The 19,903-nt window shown below is 36.7% G+C and overlaps 1 protein-coding gene across 1 annotated transcript in view; it reads right to left on the reverse strand.

Moving 5' to 3' along the window:
* The window catches only part of poc1b (POC1 centriolar protein B), a 117,351-nt gene that overhangs the window by 59,759 nt on the left and 37,689 nt on the right, over nt 1-19,903 (reverse strand). Inside the window, exons 6-10 of the mRNA XM_039761792.1 lie at nt 15,842-15,957; nt 12,971-13,104; nt 8,162-8,230; nt 4,762-4,914; nt 3,106-3,189 (exon numbers count right to left, since the gene is read on the reverse strand). Of these exons, the coding sequence (XP_039617726.1) occupies nt 3,106-3,189; nt 4,762-4,914; nt 8,162-8,230; nt 12,971-13,104; nt 15,842-15,957 (556 nt within the window). The remainder of the gene's footprint in view (nt 1-3,105; nt 3,190-4,761; nt 4,915-8,161; nt 8,231-12,970; nt 13,105-15,841; nt 15,958-19,903) is intronic.

The following is a 19,903-nucleotide window of genomic DNA, read 5'->3' on the forward strand; positions in this document are numbered from 1 at the left end:
GCATCTTGAATATACAGTATTTAGTAAATTCATGTGCTTGTCACATTAGATTATTTTTTACTTTGTGAGAAAGCTGAAAGTTTGTGTGCATTACATTTTATTTTACTTTTTTCATTAATCAAAATGCATCTTCTGTCACTATGCTTATCAAAATATGGATTGTTATTGGTATATGTGTTGCTTATCACATCATATCCAATAAGGTTCAGGTGGTGAAGTAGTTGCACTTGATTATTTGCACTGTGTTGATTGCTTAGCCTCTGCATAAACTGCGATTACATCTCTAATGTTAAAAATCACAATGTAATTCACCCTGTAACCCTGCACAGCTCAGTACACATTCATGGCAAAAAATATGGTGCTGTGTAAAAGTGTGGCCCTCTTCCTAACAGCATGTGTTTTTGCATATTTTCCACAGTGACTAGTCTCACAGAAAGGGGGACCTAAGTGTAAGCATAATGCAGCTTTTAAATTATTACTTTATTTATTCAAGGAGCAACGTTACCTAATAACCCTGTCACCCATGTGAAAAAGTAAATACCCCCAAAGTTTATATATTTACTGCTCATAAAAGTGCTGCATCTACTAGCTATTAAATACTTCTTACAATTTGATTTCTGTCCTTTACATTACTATTAAGGATTTTTTTTTATCAGAACTACTTTTATTTTATATTTTATTTCAGGCCCCACCACAGAATCTCTATCGTGCTTAGGTCTTTAGTTTATTTTTAATCTTTATCTCATTTTAAAGACAGCACTATTGACAGAACCAATCAAAGTGCTAGAGTAATTTGCCTTGTGATTTATTGTCTATCTTGGTGCACCTTTCTTACAATTTCACCTCCTCCACTGTCAATTGGCCATAGTTCTACAATTAATTAATGGACAGATATTGTTGATTTCCATTTAGGTTAATCAGTTTCAACTTTGTTTTCTCTGTATTGTAACAAATATGTATCTTTATACAGTATGTGCTAGTTCTATATTTAGTGAGTTTTATATAATCTATTTTTGAATTTTGCCTTGGGAGTTGCCATGGTGCTCTGTGTGTCTTGGTGAGGAACACTATGCAAGAACAAATCCTACTGTATTATTGTATAGTATTTCTGAGGTGGCAATGACAGATTGGCCATTATAGTCTGAGAAGAGGATTACTTGTATTCTATTTTGTGCTTTACATTTTCCCTATTTTTGACACTCATAGCACGTTCAACCTACCAGAAGGAGATCTCTTCTGTATTTATATTTTCTCATATGTACATTTATTAGAAATATCAAGTGTTTTATTCTATGTATTTCCCTTTTAGGCTATTAAACAAAAGCAATCTGTAAGTGTTGAAAGAAAGAACATGTTAAATGTTTGCTGACATGTACAGTTAAAGTCAGAGGTTTACATACACTTAGGATGAATTCTTTAAAACTTACTTCATAACTTCTCCACAGATTTTATACTAACAAACTATACATTTGGCATATTGTTTAAAACATCTACTTTGTGCAGGGCAAACTAATTTTTACAGCAATGTTCACAGGAAGAGTATTTCACTTTTTATTGACTCTCAAAATTCCAGTTGGTCACAAGTTTACATACACTTTGTTAAAATTTATTAGCATTGCATTTAAAGCATTCAACTTGAGCCAAAAGGTTTGGGTAGCCTTCCATAAGAATCTTACAAGAAGTTGCTGGAATTTGGACCATTCCTCCAGAAATAACTGGTGTAACTGGGATAGATTTGTAGGCATCCTTGCTCGCACACACTTTTTCAGTTCTGCCCACACATTTCCAGGCAGACTAATGTCAGGGATTTGCCATTTTGCCACAAATTTGGAGGTATGCTTGGGGTCATTATCCATTTGGAAGACCCAATTGTGACTGAACTTCAATTTCCTTGTTGAGCTCTTGATGTTGCTACAATATATCTACATAATTTTCCTTCCTCATAATGCCATCTATTTTGTGAAGTTCACCAGTCCTTCTGAAGCAAAGCAACGCCACAACATGGTGCTCAGACCCCCAGGGTTGACAGTTGGGATGGTGTTTGGCTTGCAAGCCTCACCATTTTTTGCCCCAAATATAACGATGGTCATGATGGTCAAACAGTTTGATCCTGGATTCATCAGACCAGAGAACATTTCTCCAGATAGTAAGATCTTTGTCCCCATGTGCCACTGCAAATTGCAGTCTGGCTTTTTTATGTTGGCTTTGTAGCAGAGGCTTGCTCTTGCTGAGCAGCCTTCTAGAATGCGTTTTCTTCCTGAGCAGTATGACAGCTGTGTGGTCCCATAGTGTTTATTGTGTATTATTGTTTGTCTGTGAAAATGATTGGAAATAATTACTTTTTCCCTGCACAAAGTAGATGTCTTGAACAATATGCCAAATTTATAGTTTGTTAATATAAATTCTGTTTAGGGGTAATAAAGTGAGTTTTAAAGAATTCACCCTAAGTGTACAGTATGTAAACTTCTGACTTCAATTGTATTATGTAGTTAGGCTACAATGGTTGCATCTGCACTGAACATGTATAGACTGTTTCTAATCATTATTCTTTAAAGAATACAGCATAACACATACTTACATAGCATTTACATTATATTAGGTATTAAAAATAATCAAAAGATGATTTAAAGTATACAGAAGGATGTGTGTAGGTTATATGCAAATAGTATGCCACTTTATATAAGGGACTTGAGCATCCACGGATTTTGGTATACACAGGAGGTCCTGGAACCAATACCCGTGGATAAAAAAGGATGAACAGCTAACACAGCATGGAGATACTAGTGTCTTTTGCAAATGCATTTAACAACAACCCAATTACAAATGCTTATGAAAGAACCAATATTCAAAGCAATTCTAACAGATGTATAATTCTGCATTAACCATTAACTACATCCCTTTTAACCAGACATTATTTTTCAATTTTCACTAAACTTCAACAACTTACATGACCTGCAAGTGAATTCAGATAAACTGACACAAATTACCCTTTTCAGCTTTACCGGAGAGGAAAGGAAAGCAAAGGAAAAAAGATACTCAAGGTAAGTATATCCTGTACTGGGTAATGCTGACAAGTGTAATTGTGCATCACTGCTGAAAACTTACTTCCTTTGAAAACAAGGACTGTCCAATACCACGAGAAGGAGAATCCAAGTTTTGGTTGCCTAGCATCCGAATGGAGGGATTGATCTAAACAGAAAAATGGAAGTAAATATCTGATTGAATACAGAAATATTTTAAACATGTATATAATACAGGCACAACTCAAAACTGCCCATGATAATGACTAAACATGAATTTGGGAAGTACCATTCTAACATTAAGCAACTAATTGTATATCATCTAAGATGTTCCAACTCACTAACATACAACAAGGCATGCCTTGAAACCATTTGCTCAAATCTCTCTTCTATTGTGGCAATAAGCTGGTAAGCATGAATTAATTTTTGCTAATGCAATGTTTGCCAGACACAGTTTGATTTGTCATGGTCAGTACATCCTCCTCCTTGAATGGTGTATGTGCACTTCTTTGAATTACCAAAGTAATAAAGTTCAATGCATCTATCTCATAAGATTTACATCCAGACTACAAATGTGACAGAAGGTACAAATATTAGATATTTGTATGTGTAGCACCGCTTATGACATGCCAAAAGTTTTCTTCAGGAACATGTTACTTAAGACTTTGTTAGCTATTTACATATCTGTCTAACACTGGCTGGAGAATCAGTTGTGGTGCACAGTACACCAGTAGAAATGAGAAATTTCCATATATCATTTTTACTGCGGTTGAGAATATTAGAAGCCGCTTTGTTACTTGTCCTTCTGACCTGACACAGCATAGGCAGTACAACTGGGAGCAGATGAGGCTGCCCTCACATCCACATGGCAAATAAAATGAAGAGCTTAGGAACTAAAGAACTAATGAAATAAAAGGTGTGTACTCTGTCCACACAGGCTACAACTTGCTAACTAAATTTGAATATTCACATAAAATTAGGTATCATACAGCCTACATCAGGGGTGTCGAACTCTAGTTCTGGAGGGCTGCAGTGACTGAATTCTAACCATTTTTTTAATTAGTGCCCCATTTTTGCTGCTAACTAAGTTTTAATTAATTTGACTGAGGGTGCTTACTTTTTTCTTTATCCTTAATTAGCAGCCAAATAATAATGAGACACAAAACAAGCCGCCACATGGCCAGCTCACCTGTGTCCATCACACAATATCTGAAAATAAAGAAAGGTGAAGGTCTCAGTAAGGTTGATCTCTCAGATTACCAAAATATTTTGTTGGTGTTCTTAGAAAATACAGAAAATCAACAGTTTCATTAATGTTAAAGTTTGTATTTTGTGTTGTTAATGTAGTGGCTCCAATCGTGAGAGAACAAGTGGGTGAGACTCAAATAAATGTATATTGTACATGCCTTTTATTTCTTGTTCAGTTCTTATTGTATTGTTTTTCACAAAACTACCCAGTGTTAGCTTATAAAAATTGGGCCAACAGAAGCACCTAAATTGTATTCAAACTGAAAAGTATATGTGCATAGATTATATTGTATGTTAATTATATTGTGATATACATTTTTGGCCATACCGCCCACCCCTAGGATTCAGTAACATTAAATTGAACAGCTTACCTTAATTCTGAAAAAGTACATGCATACATATATAAATACATCCTATCTGTCTGCACTGTACTGTACCAAATATCAAATGTATGCAAGTTTCTAGAGTTAAAGAAAACACAAATTAAACAAACCTCAGTGGATGATGACTTTGGAAGAGGAATAAGAGCTGGCCTGGGACGGCTTTCTGGAAAATTAAGTGATGGGTTTGCGTTTTCCCTTCTACTCTGTGCCTGTACGATATCCTTGGAGCTAAATGTATCAAAATTACTCTTCCAGAGAAATACCTAGAAGAAAAAGGGAAATAAAATAAGAAAAAAGTGTCACAAACAATATGCATAATCTTATAATGTACATCAACACTTCACAATAGAATTACAATTAAAGCCATTATTAAATAATACACACTACATAGTGTATACTCTACAGTATTTTCTATACACTAAATATGGGCTTTCAAATAATTTAAGGGAAATATTATGGTGTCTGCCAATTAGACATTTTTGGCACTAGACTACAGAAATATAGACTGCAGAAGTCTACTGTGCATAATTTCAATATCTTCCTTAACAAGCTGTAATATATACTGTATATCATTTAAATATTCAAAACAAATGAAACCTAGTCATTTCATTTAATATATGTAATGTGGCAGATGAAATTTGTTAGTTCAGCATTTTCTACATTCTTATTTAAGCTTGGAGCACAATTACATAAAAAAGACACAGAGAGATCTTAGTTTGAAATGAAACAGGTAATTAGATACTATAAAGGGAATTCAGGGAAAGAATACAAAATATGCTTGTTTCCCTCATTCATATTTTATCAAAAATGCATGCATTTTGCCCATTACCAGCATAAAACTGAATGACTTGACATGTGGATTGTGTGATACAAGTAATGTATGATTTTTTTCAAACACATTTTTATAATGTATGCTGTGGTTCAGTATTCAGGTCTCATTAGTCCCGTTCTGAGGAAGTTTATTATCTCCACAATTTCTGAAAACGTGATTAAAAATTGTTCATGACCATCGCTACAAACTACATGGGGTAAGTAGCACAAAAAATATTTTTGGGTGGAGTTTTCCTTTAACTTATACTGAACAGTTATTATTAAAAAGCAGTTTATTTTACAATTAAAGTTGTTTGTAAGGATTACCTAAAGGAAAGTAATTCAGTATTAGTGTAAACAGTAAATAATGTTTCAAAGTTTGCTTCCTATAGGAACCATACATTTAATTTCAAATTTTATTTTTATTAATTTATTTATTTATTTTACACACATATCTATAAATTGTTTTCAGTTAACTAATTTTGTTTATGTTTTCCCAACTTCAGATTCTGTCATCTACAAGTTTCACTTATAAATAAAATAATATAAATTAAAAATAAATAAAATAAAAATGGAAATAAAAATATAAAAAATGGACACTCTCAAGCTCTAAGTATGTTATAGTTTGTCATTTTGAAAACTGCTAGAAGTAGTCAATTAGCAAAAGAGCAAAAAAATACATTACTCTTAGGACTTGGATTTATCTTAAGTGCAAAAAAAAAAAAAAAAAAAAAACCTCACATTTGATTTAATAATCCTAAGACTGAGAAAAAGAGTAAAAAAAGAGAGTTTATATGACATATTACATATACGTTAGTCAGATTTACATATACAGTTAGGACCATAAATATTTGGACAGAGATAACTTTTTTCTAATTTTTGGTTCTGTACATTACCACAATGAATTTTAAGTGAAACAACTCAGATGCAGTTGAAGTGCAGACTTACAGCTTTAATTCAGTGGGTTGAACAAAAAGATTGCATAAAAATATGAGGCAACTGAAGCATTTTTTTTTAACGCAATCCCTTTATTTCAGGGGCTCAAAAGTAATTGGACAACTTAAATAACTGGAAATAAAATGTTCATTTCTAATACATGGTTGAAACCCTTTTGCTGGCAATGACAGCCTGAACTCTTGAGCTCATGGACATCACCAGATGCTGGGTTTCCTCCTTTTTAATGCTCTGCCAGGCCTTTACTGCAGCGGCTTTCAGTTGCTGTTTGTGGGCCTTTCTGTCCGAAGTTTAGTCTTCAACAAGTGAAATGCATGCTCAATTGGGTTAAGATCAGGTGACTGACTTGGCCATTCAAGAATTTTCCACTTCTTTGCTTTAATAAACTCCTGGGTTGCTTTGGCTGTATGTTTTGGGTCATTGTCCATCTGTATCATGAAACGCCGCCCAATCAATTTGACTGCATTTAGCTGGATTTGAGCAGACAGTATGACTCTGGACACCTCAGAATTAGAATTCATTCGGCTGCTTCTGTCCTGTGTCACATCATTAATAAACACTAGTGTCCCAGTGCCACTGGCAGCTATGCAAGCCCAAGGCATCACACTGCCTCCACCGTGTTTTACAGATGATGTGGTATGCTTTGGATAATGAGCTGTTCCACGCCTTCGCCATACTTTTTTCTTGCCATCATTCTGGTAGAGGTTGATCTTGGTTTCATCTGTCCAAAGAATGTTTTTCCAGAACTGTGCTGGTTTTTTAGATGTTCTTTAGCAAAGTCCAATCTAGCCTTTCTATTCTTGAGGCTTATGAGTGGCTTGCACCTTGCAGTGCACCCTCTGTATTTACTTTCATGCAGTCTTCTCTTTATGGTAGACTTGGATATCGATATGCCTACCCCCTGGAGAGTGTTGTTCACTTGGTTGGCTGTTGTGAAGGGGTTTCTCTTCACCATGGAAATGATTCTGCAATCATCCACCACTGCTGTCTTCCATGGACATCTAGGTCTTTTTGCGTAGCCGAGTTCACCAGTGCTTGCTTTCTTTCTCAGGACGTACCAAACTGTAGATTTTGTATTTCCATAATATTGTAGCAATTTCTCGGATGGGTTTTTTCTGTTTTCGCAGCTTAAGCATGGCTTCTTTCACCTGCATGGAGCTCTCCTTTGACCGCATGTTGTCTGTTCACAGCAAAATCTTCCATATGTAAGCACCACACCTCAGATCAACTCCAGGCCTTTTATCTGCTTAATTGATAAAGACATAACGACGGACTTGCCCACACCTGCCCATGAAATAGACTTTGAGTCAATTGTCCACTTTGAGCCCCTGAAAAGGGATTGTATTAAAAAAAATACTTTAGTTCCCTCACATTTTTATGCAATCTTTTTTTTCATCCCACTGAATTAAAGCTGAAAGTCTGCACTTCAACTGCATCTGAGTTGTTTCATTTAAAATTTATTGTGGTAATGTACAGAACCAAAATTAGCAAAAAGTTGTCTCTGTCCAAATATTTATGGACCTAACTGTACATCTATGACTTTTAGTAGCACTCACTTTAAAATAATATGAATAACAATAATGAAATGAGATCTTGGTTAAATGATTTCAAATAAGAATTCACAAATAGCACACATTCAATTATTAATAGCACTGTACTAATATTAAACTTTATTAGTGAAGGGCTGACTCCGCATGCATCTGTATTAGCTGACATACAATTATGAAAGCAACAAAATGAACCAACCTGTGTATCTCCACCCCCTGAAGCAAAGTATTCTCCATTTCGAGAAAAGGTAACAGTGTAAACTGGGCCCTGATTGACAAGAGTATTTGCAAAATGTTATTTTTATAAAAATCTAAACTAATGAACACATATTAAAAAATAACTAAGATATTAACTTAACAATAATTACAATTTGATTTGTAGTTCATATTTTCAAGTATATTTTCAAGTAATTGAAAAAGAAAATCTGGAAGTACAACTGTACTAAAAACAAAACCTTATAATTAAGATATATAAATGGTAAAATTAAGATTTAAACAACCATATATGTAGTCTGTTCATGTTCCAGGTTCACTAAATCCATTACAAAATCACTAAGAATCGTAGTCTACTTCTGCACCCTTAAGCAGTTAATTAGAGGGCACACTCACTTAGACAAGGCCAATCTTGAATTGTCAATCAACCTAACCTGCAGGTCATTTAGGATGTGAGGAAATGGAACCACCAGAGAAAAAATAAAGTTGACATTAGGGAGAATGTGCAAAACTCCCTGAGACAGTGTGCAGGCCAGGGTCTGCAAAATGTTACCTGCATTCAAGAGTATCTGGTTGTGTTCTACACCTGAGAGAGTAAGATCATGCACAGCACTCTGGAGGTCCAGGAAAGGTGTAAGGCACCACTGTCACAGTTGGCAGCTGCTAACACCTGGCATATATAATTACGTGAATACTGCTACAATGAAGAGTATAGACTATATGAATCACTGAGGGCTCTACCAATCAACCTAACCTGTGTAACCTTACCAACAAGGCTGCAACCATGTACAGTACCCATCACATCTGACAAAGCTACTTTTCCTCAAAATAAATGAATCACAGGTTTACCTAAGCCATCGAGACACAATGTTTGCCGGTCATATGCTGGATGACTTGTGGATTAATGGAATGTCACTGCTCACTGTCAGCAAAAGCAGCTTCATTCTCACTAAGTTCCCTTATTGCAATACAAGTTCAGTAAAGTGCTCCGATTGCATTAGGAGAACCAGGCACTGCTGCAAGTTATTGGCAAAAGCATGTTATATGTATATGCACCAACACCATATGAAAACTGAATGTAGTGCCCCACCAGTCAGTTAATGGATTCTAGTACAGTGGGTGTGATAAAGTGAAGCTTCACGAGATATTCCTGACCTGTCAGCCAGTTCCTTTAGTAATGGCAACAGGTAGTCGACATAAACTGCTATCGTGGGCTGCATCAGAAGTGGGCAGGAGGAGGGGTATAGGAAGCTAATCAAGGACTTTGTTAAATGGAGCGACTCAAACCACTTACATCTGAACACCAGCAAAACCAAGGAGCTGGTAGTGGATTTCAGGAGACCCAGGCCCCTCCTGGACCCTGTGATTATCAGAGGCAACTGTGTGCAGAGGGTACAGACCTATAAATACCTGGGAGTGCAGCTGGATGATAAATTGGATTGGACTGCCAACACTGATGCTCTGTGCAAGAGAGGACAGAGCCGACTATACTTCCTTAGAAGACTGGCGTCCTTTAACATCTGCAATAAGATGCTGCAGATGTTCTATCAGACGGTTGAGGCGAGTGCCCTCTTCTACGCGGTGATGTGCTGGGAAGGCAGCATAAAGGATGCCTCACATCTGGACAAACTGGTGAGGAAGGCAGGCTCTATTGTAGGCATGGAGCTGGACAGTTTGACATCCGTGGTAGAGTGATGGACGCTGAGCAGGCTCCTGTCAATCATGGAGAATCCACTGCATCCACTGAACAGTATCATCTCCAGACAGAGGAGCAGCTTCATTGACAGACTGCCGTCACTGTCCTGCTCCACTGACAGACTGAGGAAATTGTTCCTCCCCTACACTATGCGACTCTTCAATTCCACCCAAGGGGGTAAACGTTAACATTATACAAAGCTATTGTCCATTTTACCTACATTTTTATCACTCTTTAATTTAATATTGTTTTTTATCAGTATTCTGCTGCTGGAGAATGTGAATTTCTCCTTGGGATTAATGAAGTATGTATCTATCTAAACTGATGAATAACTAAAAAATACCTTCAATTCAAAAACACAATTCAATTCAAAAAGTACTCTCCCTTTAAAAAGAGAATGAAAATGTAGTCTCATATATCATATTCATGGCTTTGGAGGTGTAATATGTTTTTTTTCATGTTAACACACATTATAATAATGGCTCAGTGATATAAATTATTATGTGTGCGAGATATAATTTAGCTGGTCCGGACGTTTGCATGGGAAGTTACATGTGCACATTTGAGCCTCTTTTTGTGTGTATGCAACCTTTATAAATGAGGCCACAACATTTGTACCCATGATTCTAGATTTGTGAAGCAGCACCAAACCACAACATAACTATACCAGCACTACATATATCATATCAATAAAAATAAACATGAAACTCCCATTTTGAGTAAAACAATCCTTACTCTCATTAAACACTATTGCAAAGTAACAAAAACAAAAAATTTCATCATATTCTTCAAAATTGAACTTCCACTGATAGGCCACCAGAGATCACTCTTTTAATAAGGAGGAACAATTCTGACCACAAACACTTTTCACTAAGCAAAAAATCTACATATATAAAATTATTTTCGTGTCTGCAACGGAAATTACGTATGACCACAGAACATATTATAATACAGGAACTAATCACTTCGTTTGTGGACGCCATTTTTATATCGTCTTTACGAATTGTTATTATTTGTATGAGAGTTATTTTACTGATATTGAAAAGAAGTAAACACAAAACGCGTCTTTCTACTTTTTAACTGCGCTGAACTGTAAACAATGTGAAGATGACACCGCCTTCAGCGACGAGGGGTCGTGAGAACAAAGTGGACCCTGGGAGGCGTGGAATGTCGGGCTGCTGATTCAGACGGAGAATAGGAGACGATTGCCCACAATCCCACAGCGAGAGAGAGAGAGAGAGAGAGAGAGAGAGAGAGAGAGAGAGATAGAAGAACCATCAGCTCAGTTGTGATTACATGACGCTCAGCAGACAAAGCGTATACATACTACTCATATTGAAAGACACCGCTCGTTTATCAAGTCAAAATTTATTAAAAATTTTAGCTTGTCTTGCAAAACACTCATAAACCAAGTTACTCGCAAACCAAGGTTCCACTGTACTACATTTTATTTTTTTTCCTTGCACTCAGTGAGCGAAACCATTGGGTAATCAGCTAGTACATTATAAAAACAGAGTTTAATAAAAATTCTCAAAAGTATGCAAATGACGAGAGAGAAAAAAAAAATCATAGCACCAAATTTTAACAGCAAGTTATACAGCTTCACTATATGCACTTCACAATGCACCACAATAATTCCAAAAGTCTGACACTAGGTCAGTCACTGGCAAAAACACATCCACTCTTGGAACCTTGCAAAGGATTAATAGAAATAACTCAATGAAAATGAATGATATAGTAAGTGCTAAGACAGGACACCAAAAGGACACTGAAATAGCCAGTAATAATATTGTGAATAGCTTCAGTGCAAGTTCTAACAAAATACTGAAATCATTAATGGGACTTCAAATTATTGATGCAAGATAATCCAAGTTGGAGGGCCATAGAATTAAAACTTGTACCATTTACAGACATCTATTTTACCGCTGGGATTTTAAACTCTTCCTAGGTCCCTGTCATTTAACTAGAGTATGTAACAGCAGACAATATGGTGGGACCAATGTATCTTTCAGGTGCAGAGAGGAAACTTTATTGGTTATGGAACTATCACATTATTACAGTTTGCTGAATTGAAATCTTTGTATCCAGTCAACACTCTCTGAACATAATTGTTATATTGCAAGATTTTTCAGGTTACCCTCTCCTATGCACTGTAGAAAAACCTATAAGAAAAGTTTATTTGTCATAAGACAGCTACTACTGTCTTTAATTAAATGGATACTGCATAGTGAGAAAAAGAAGCCTTTTTGTCTTTGACAGGTTTTGCAATGTCAAATTCTACATTTCAGCTGTTGGAGATGTTAAAAATTTCTAATGTTTCCAATCTATAGCTAAATCAGTTTGAAGCCAAGGATGTAATCTGAAGTTCATCACTCAAGACTACTTTCCCTGTCTTGAATTTAGGACTTGTACATAACAGTTTAACTTCTACAGTAGTTCTGTTACCAAGACCCAAAAAGGAAGTAATCTTTAACCACAGAAAAGCAGCAAACACAAAACATAATGAATTTAATGATGAAAATATATAAGATGCAACATTTTATCAATGAATTTGGGCTACATTGTACTGCAAATATGTAATGTGTTTATTACGTATGCTCAAAAAAACAGTATAATTTAGTTTTTGCACCTTTCAGACTCTTCAGACAAACCAGGTATATAGTTCCCAAACCACCACAACCAAAACTACTTTTTCAGCACTGATTAACAGTTTGGGATAAAGATTTAACACTTCAGTACAATACAAGACTATTTTGCACTGAAAGATCAAAAACATTTTAAGTGGAGAAATTAGGAATAACATGAGCAGCCACTGAGTGGCTCTGAATATCACCATCAATCCCCAACAATTTTCTCCACATCAAAAACCAACTACTGCTTTCACAAAGGTGGTATAAATTGCTTATCTACAAATTCAACTGTTAAATTTATTTAATCTGTTTATTAAATTTGCTTGAGTCTCTAAAATTACAAAGTAAAAATTGTTTAAGAACATAACAGTCTAACATTTATGCATGTGCTCTTTTATTTTTCTATACTGCATGTATTAATAAAACACTGAGAATATGCATAAATAAGGCCTTAAGAAGATTCACCTACCTTATGGCCATGCAGGGTGTAAATAAGCCTTCCTTCCAGCAAGTCAAAGATCTTCAGTGTCTTGTCTGACGATGCACTGATGAGGTAGTTGTCCGAGGGGTGAAAAGAGAAGCAATTAACTGAAGCCCTGTGAACTGATTTTAAAAGGGAAAAAAAAATCAATTTCATCATTTTTATAGGATTAGCTGTAAATTCTACTCATATTAATTTCAGCATAATCTGAATACAATATTCCTTTCTACAAATTAATTGTGTGTTTACTGAACCTCTACACATTTTTAGGGTTAACTGTACAGCAACAAGAGATCCCGTCAACGAAGTGGATAAGCTCAAATTCTTTGGAGGAAGAGGATGGCAAAGATGAAGTGGGATAGTCAGAGAGATGCAGAAAGTAGACAAGAGTACAAGGAGATAAGGCACAAGGTGAAAAGACAGGTGGCCAAGGCTAAAGAAAAGGTGTATGATGGCTAGACAGAGGGACCAAGCTGGGAAAGATGTGCAGCAGGTTAGGGTGATAAAGGATAAAGATGGAAACTTACTCAGAAGCAAGGAGAGTGTGTTAAGCAGATGGAAAGAGTACTTTGAGAGGTTGATGAATGAAGAGAATGATAGAGAGAAGAGGTTGGATGATGTGGAGATAGTGAATCAGGAAGTGCAACAGATTAGCAAGGAGGAAGTAAGGACAGCTGTGAAGAGGATGAAAAATGGATAGGTTATTGGTCCAGATGACATACCTATGGAAGCCTGGAGGTGTTTAGGAGAGTTGGCAGTGGAGTTTTTAAACCAGATTGTTTAATGGAATCTTGGAAAGTGAGATGATACCTGAGGAGTGGAGAAGAAGTGTACTGGTGCCGATATTTAAGAAATAGTGGGATGTGCAGGACTGCAGTAACTACATGGGAATAAAATTGACGAACCACAGCATGAAGTTATGGGAAAGAGTAGTGGAAGCTAGGTTAAAAAGTGAGGTTATGATTAGTGAGCAGCAGTATGGTTTCATGCCAAGAAAGAGCACCACAGATGCAATGTCTGCTCGGAGGATGTTGATGGAGAAGTTTAGATCAGGCCAGAAGTAGTTGAATTGCGTCTTTGTGGACCTGGACAAAGCATATGACAGGGTGTCTCGAGAGGAGTTGTGGCATTGTATGAGAAAGTCGGGAGTGGCAGAGAAGTACGCAAGACTTGTACAGGATATGTATGAGAGAAGTGTGACCGTGGTGAGGTCTGCGGTAGGAGTGATGGATGCATTCAAGTGGGAGGTAGGATTACATCAGGGATTGGCTCTTAGCTCTCTTATTTGCAAAGGTGATGGACAGGTTGACAGACGAGATTAGACAGGAGTCCCTGTGGAATATGATGTTTGCTAATGACATTGTGACCTGTAGCGAAAGTAGGGAGCAGGTTGAGGAGACCCTGGAGAGATGGAGATATGCTCTAGAGAGGAAATGAATGAAGGTCAGTAGGAACAAGACAGAATACATGTATATAAATGAGAGGGAGGTCAGTGGAATGTCAAGGATGCAGGGAGTAGAGTAAGCAAAGGTGGATGAGTTTAAATACTTGGGATCAACAGTACAGAGTAATGAGGATTGTGGAAGAGAGGTGAAAAAGAGAGTGCAGGCAGGTTGGAATGGGTGGAGAAGAGTGTCAGGAGTGATTTGTGACAGACGGGTATCAGCAAGAGTGAAAGGAAAGGACAGTAGTGAGACCAGCTGTGTTATATGGGTTGGAGATGGTGGCACTGACCAGAAAGCAGGAGAAAGAGCTGGAGGTGTCAGAGTTAAAGATGCTAAGATTTACACTGGGTGTGACGAGGATGGATAGGATTAGAAATGAGTACATTAGAGGGTCAGCTCAAGTTGGACGGTTGGGAGACAAAGTCAGAGAGGCGAGATTGTGTTGCTTTAGATATGTGCAGAGGTGAGATGCTGGGTATATTGGGAGAAGGATGCTAAGGATAGAGCTGCCAGGCAAGAGGAAAAGAGAAAGGCCTAAGAGAAGGTTTATGGATGTGGTGAGAGAGGACACATAGGTGATGGGTGTAACGGAACAAGATGAAGAGGACAGAAAGATATGGAAGAAGATGAGCCGCTGTGGAAACCCTAATGGGAGCAGCCGAAAGAAGAAGATACTGCATTTATTTCTGTAATAAGAAACTGATTCAACTGAATATTGACATAGTAATCCTAAAGAATTGTACCTAGGATGTAAATGTATTACAACAAATTTATTACACAAAAACTCACTGAGAATTGTGGCAAATTTATGAAACACAATCACATTTTTAGTCTAAGTAATTTTTTTTACAGAATTCAACACTAGTATGCAACGTGCAACTATACAGTAAGTCTGTAACAAGAAAAGTTTAAAATAAACACATCATATAAGAGAAAGGGATTTACAGGTATATACAGGTCTTGAGTAAATGAAAACTACCCTAATTTGCTATTATACAATTAACTGCATTGTGTCTTAGCTTCACTAGGAAAGAAAACATCTTATCTTTGCACAATTCATAAAAGTCATAGCTTATTCGTTTTTTGGAAAGCATAAACTTATTATAAAACATTGTATGCAAAAAAAGTGTAAAATGTCTACTATTCATGCATATTGGTCAACACAATACTTGGCAGAACATTCAGTTTCATAAATCTTTTCTGACCTAATGCCACTCACTGACTTGCCTATAATTTGTGCAACTCTATTTGCACGGCTACACTCAGGTCCCAATACAGGCACTTTGTCGTGTGGTGGGTGTAATCCTTGCATGCTCCCAACCTATTTAGATTATGACTCACATACACAAATATGTGCTGCCTACTAGATTATCATTACTTCTGAAATTATTTCTGTCTAATCACAGACTCTTACCCTGGTAATGTTGTAATAACTTGTTTGTGCGAATGTCCCAGATTTTCAGTGTCTTGTCAGCCCCTGAGGATGCTATACAGGTTCCATTTATATTGAAATCAACAAAAGTTGCAGAACTATAAAAATCAAAATAAAAATTAGTTTGAAATTGATAATATTAAAATTTTACCATTTTTCAAAAAAATACAACAATGTATTGAGCATTACAATACTGCATGGTCAGAAATTAACTAAAATATACAGGCAATTTGTTGCAAATCGGCAAAATCCTAATAGTAAAAACACACATCATAACAATGAAGAAGCAAAGGCTCCATCTTTATAAGAAAGCAATCAAAAAATAATAATAAAATCATGTCACATTTAATGAAAGTCCTGACAGATTTTTAATGTTTAACACTACCTTGGAAATCTCTATGCTAGTTCAAGCTTTGAGAAGAATGGATATGCAGATTTACAAAGCAGGCATATTGAATTTGTATATTAACAACAATAATAAACTGCCAATTAGTGTTTACATCAAAAAGGACTGCCAAGAGTCGCTGCCATGTGGGTTCATCACCTTGAAGATGAAGAATGAGGGCCAGATGCAATGCCAGTTGAGTGACATGTGAGGCAGAGATAGATGCATGCATACTAAATTATGGCAATTAAAATCTGATCATGGAAAATGGACTGCAATTTTTCTACTGGAGAAGGGGAGACAAATTGTGCAGGATACAAGATATTGGGTAGATACAGTCAGACTCACATCTACACATGGCAATGACCAAGAAGTCTGGTTCCAGAGGCAAAGGTGATCTTGGTCCTGCTGTGAAGTTTGGTGACCTGAACTGCATTTTGTACCAAGCTAGGTGTCACACAATGCCTTCTACTATTGCATGTGTGTCAAAACAAATGGACAGTGTTTTTAGAATGGAAAACTCCGTCTGCATTTTGCAAATATATGCACCAAACAATTTTTCAAGAGTATTTAATCTTTTTAGAAAAATTAGATTTTGTGCCTGAAAGGGTACCACTGATCCTGTAGTTATGTAGGCAGACTTCAATGCTTGGAGAGGTCTATAAAAGCTTGACTGGAAGAAATTGCTTTCTGATCTGAACTTCAATGGTGAACTGTTATTTGATTTCTGTTCTAGCCATTCACAGTCCGTAGTTAATCTGCATCTGAAGAGAAGGATGCTTTTAAGTGTAGCTGGTAAATTTGTGCCCAAGATTAACAATCAATTATTTTGCTGTTTCATCAGACCTAAGACCATATTTTTTGGACACTCAGTTAAGGAGACGTCCTGAACTCTCTACTAACAATCTCTCAGTGGTGAGCTTGCTCATATGGAAGGTGTGACTACTGAACAGACCGAAAAATTGTTTCATCTGTACAAATCGTTATCAGCGAAGGTAGGCAGGAAGGATAATAAATATCTGAACAGCCTGCCCTGCCAGCTGGCACTGTTAACTAGAAGGACCAGGATTTTTGTTAAATTCAAGTAAATTAAGAAATTAAATGAATACTAGTAGTTGCTTGTTTATAAAACAATATTTTACCTTAATTTTTATTTTTGCTGTAAGGTCAGGTCAGGGAGCATGCATTGGTACAGCATGGGAAACAGCTCAGGATCTCGGTTGGCAACCCCACAGGTAGACATGCAGTCCAGTCCCACTACCTGGAAATTACCATCTATCTGCCTCAGCGAGGTGTTACATGGGCATCCCCTTGGCCTGATCCAGCCACTCAGGTCCTTAATAACGGGGACACTGTGAGAAGGATCAGCCATCGGGAACTGCGCCATATGGCCGGAGTGCCATAACTGACGCTCCTTCACAATGCAGGTAACATGTCTCATTCGGGACTCCATGAGCAACTACTTGTTCGACACAAAGTCAAACCAGTGGTACCCAAGGATTCTCAGAAGAGAATGTACTTGGGGTATTTTTCCTCGGGGCAACAACAAAGCGGGAAGGATTTGGGGACATTTCAACATCAGGTTAATAATGAATGATAAGATAAATCAGATAGCTCACGATAATCCTATCATGTGCACATACTAAATAATGTATTTACTTGTAAGGAATGTCTTTTAACCGAAAAACATGTACTGTAACTGCTTTAAACCAGTACCAAAATATTCAATCATTAGTATGTCATTGCCACATGAATTAGTGATTATCAAAATAATTCAGAATATTTTAATTTACACAAACTTTTTAAAGCTGCTTTTATAGCAACACGCTTTTAAATTAAGTTTATCAGCTTTAAGATATTTGCTTTTGCAAGAATACAACAGTATATGGAAGAGACATTAGCTGGCTAATAACCCATTTAATCCACAAGTCAAATTATTTCAAATGTCAAATGTCACAAATGGGATACTTTAATTTCACAAAGGTAGCTTTTATGTTGGAAAAGATCTGAAAAAGAAAGGAAAGATTTCAAAATTAAACTTGTTAATTAAAAATTATTATTTTAGTAAATCCCCTAAAATAGCCTTGGTGGTGTTGTTTTCAAGTTGCATCACTTTTTGCTATGGCTTTTACCTCTGCAAGTTTCTCCAACTGCAGAAATTAGACATAACTGTAGACAGCATTACATTCATTCCTGTATCATTCAAATGTGTGTCTTATGCACTTTTAATCAAATCTTACCTGTTATTCTGCTAAACTAATAGACATTACTTTGGTTTCAAAAATCCTTATGAACAATGCAAATGTAGTCTTTGCGGATTCATTTTCAGGGACTAAGTATGCCATCTCAGTAGGTTTGCTAACTGAGCAACTCAGAACTTTTGAGCTTCTGTTAACATATTGCATGTCAAATGATTTGCCTTATGCTTCAAAACATTAAAGAATATCTGGCTAATATAGAACGTGTGTGAGGTTGGCGGCCCACCCAGGGTTGAAGGTTGAATCCTGCCTTGAACCTCTAGGCGCCAGCAAAAACTGAATGATTGGATGGAAAAGTATAGCCATGTTCATAATAAACTGAAGATAAATATGAAGCTTAAGTTTTTTTTTTTTTAATCAAAGCTGTAAATGGCACTGTATCAAAAAAATAATCTCACCACTTGCTCAAATGACAGTTGAATGTTCACTGCATTGTGCTCTCAATGCATGCACAAATAGTTTATATTTACAATGGTGTGAAAAACTATTTGCTCCCTTCCTGATTTCTTATTCTTTTGCATGTTTGTCACACAAAATGTTTCTGATCATCAAACACATTTAACCATTAGTCAAATATAACACAAGTAAACACAAAATGCAGTATTTAAATGATGGTTTTTATTATTTAGGGAGAAAAAAAAATCCAAATCTACATGGCCCTGTGTGAAAAAGTAATTGCCCCCTGAACCTAATAACTGGTTGGGCCACCCTTAGCAGCAATAACTGCAATCAAGCGTTTGCGATAACTTGCAATGAGTCTTTTATAGCGATCTGGGGGAATTTTGGCCCACTCATCTTTGCAGAATTGTTGTAATTCAGCTTTATTTGAGGGTTTTCTAGCATGAACCGCCTTTTTAAGGTCATGCCATAGCATCTCAATTGGATTCAGGTCAGGACTTTGACTAGGCCACTCCAAGCAGCACCCAAGATCGCTTCAGCTTGAGTTGACGAACAGATGGCCGGACATTCTCCTTCAGGATTTTTTGGTAGACAGTAGAATTCATGGTTTCATCTATCACAGCAAGCTTTCCAGGTCCTGAAGCAGCTAAACAACCCCAGACCATCACACTACCACCACCATATTTTACTGTTGGTATGATGTTCTTTTTCTGAAATGCTGTGTTCCTTTTACGCCAGATGTAACGGGACATTTGCCTTCCAAAAAGTTCAACTTTTGTCTCATCAGTCCACAAGGTATTTTCCCAAAAGTCTTGGCAATCATTGAGATGTTTCTTAGCAAAATTGAGACGAGCCCTAATGTTCTTTTTGCATAACAGTGGTTTGCGTCTTGAAATCTGCCATACAGGCCGTTTTGCCCAATCTCTTTCTTATGGTGGAGTCGTGAACACTGACCTTAATTGAGGCAAGTGAGGCCTGCAGTTCTTTAGACATTGTCCTGGG

Source organism: Polypterus senegalus, chromosome 8 (assembly GCF_016835505.1).
Source record: "Polypterus senegalus isolate Bchr_013 chromosome 8, ASM1683550v1, whole genome shotgun sequence".
Lineage (NCBI taxonomy): Eukaryota > Metazoa > Chordata > Cladistia > Polypteriformes > Polypteridae > Polypterus > Polypterus senegalus.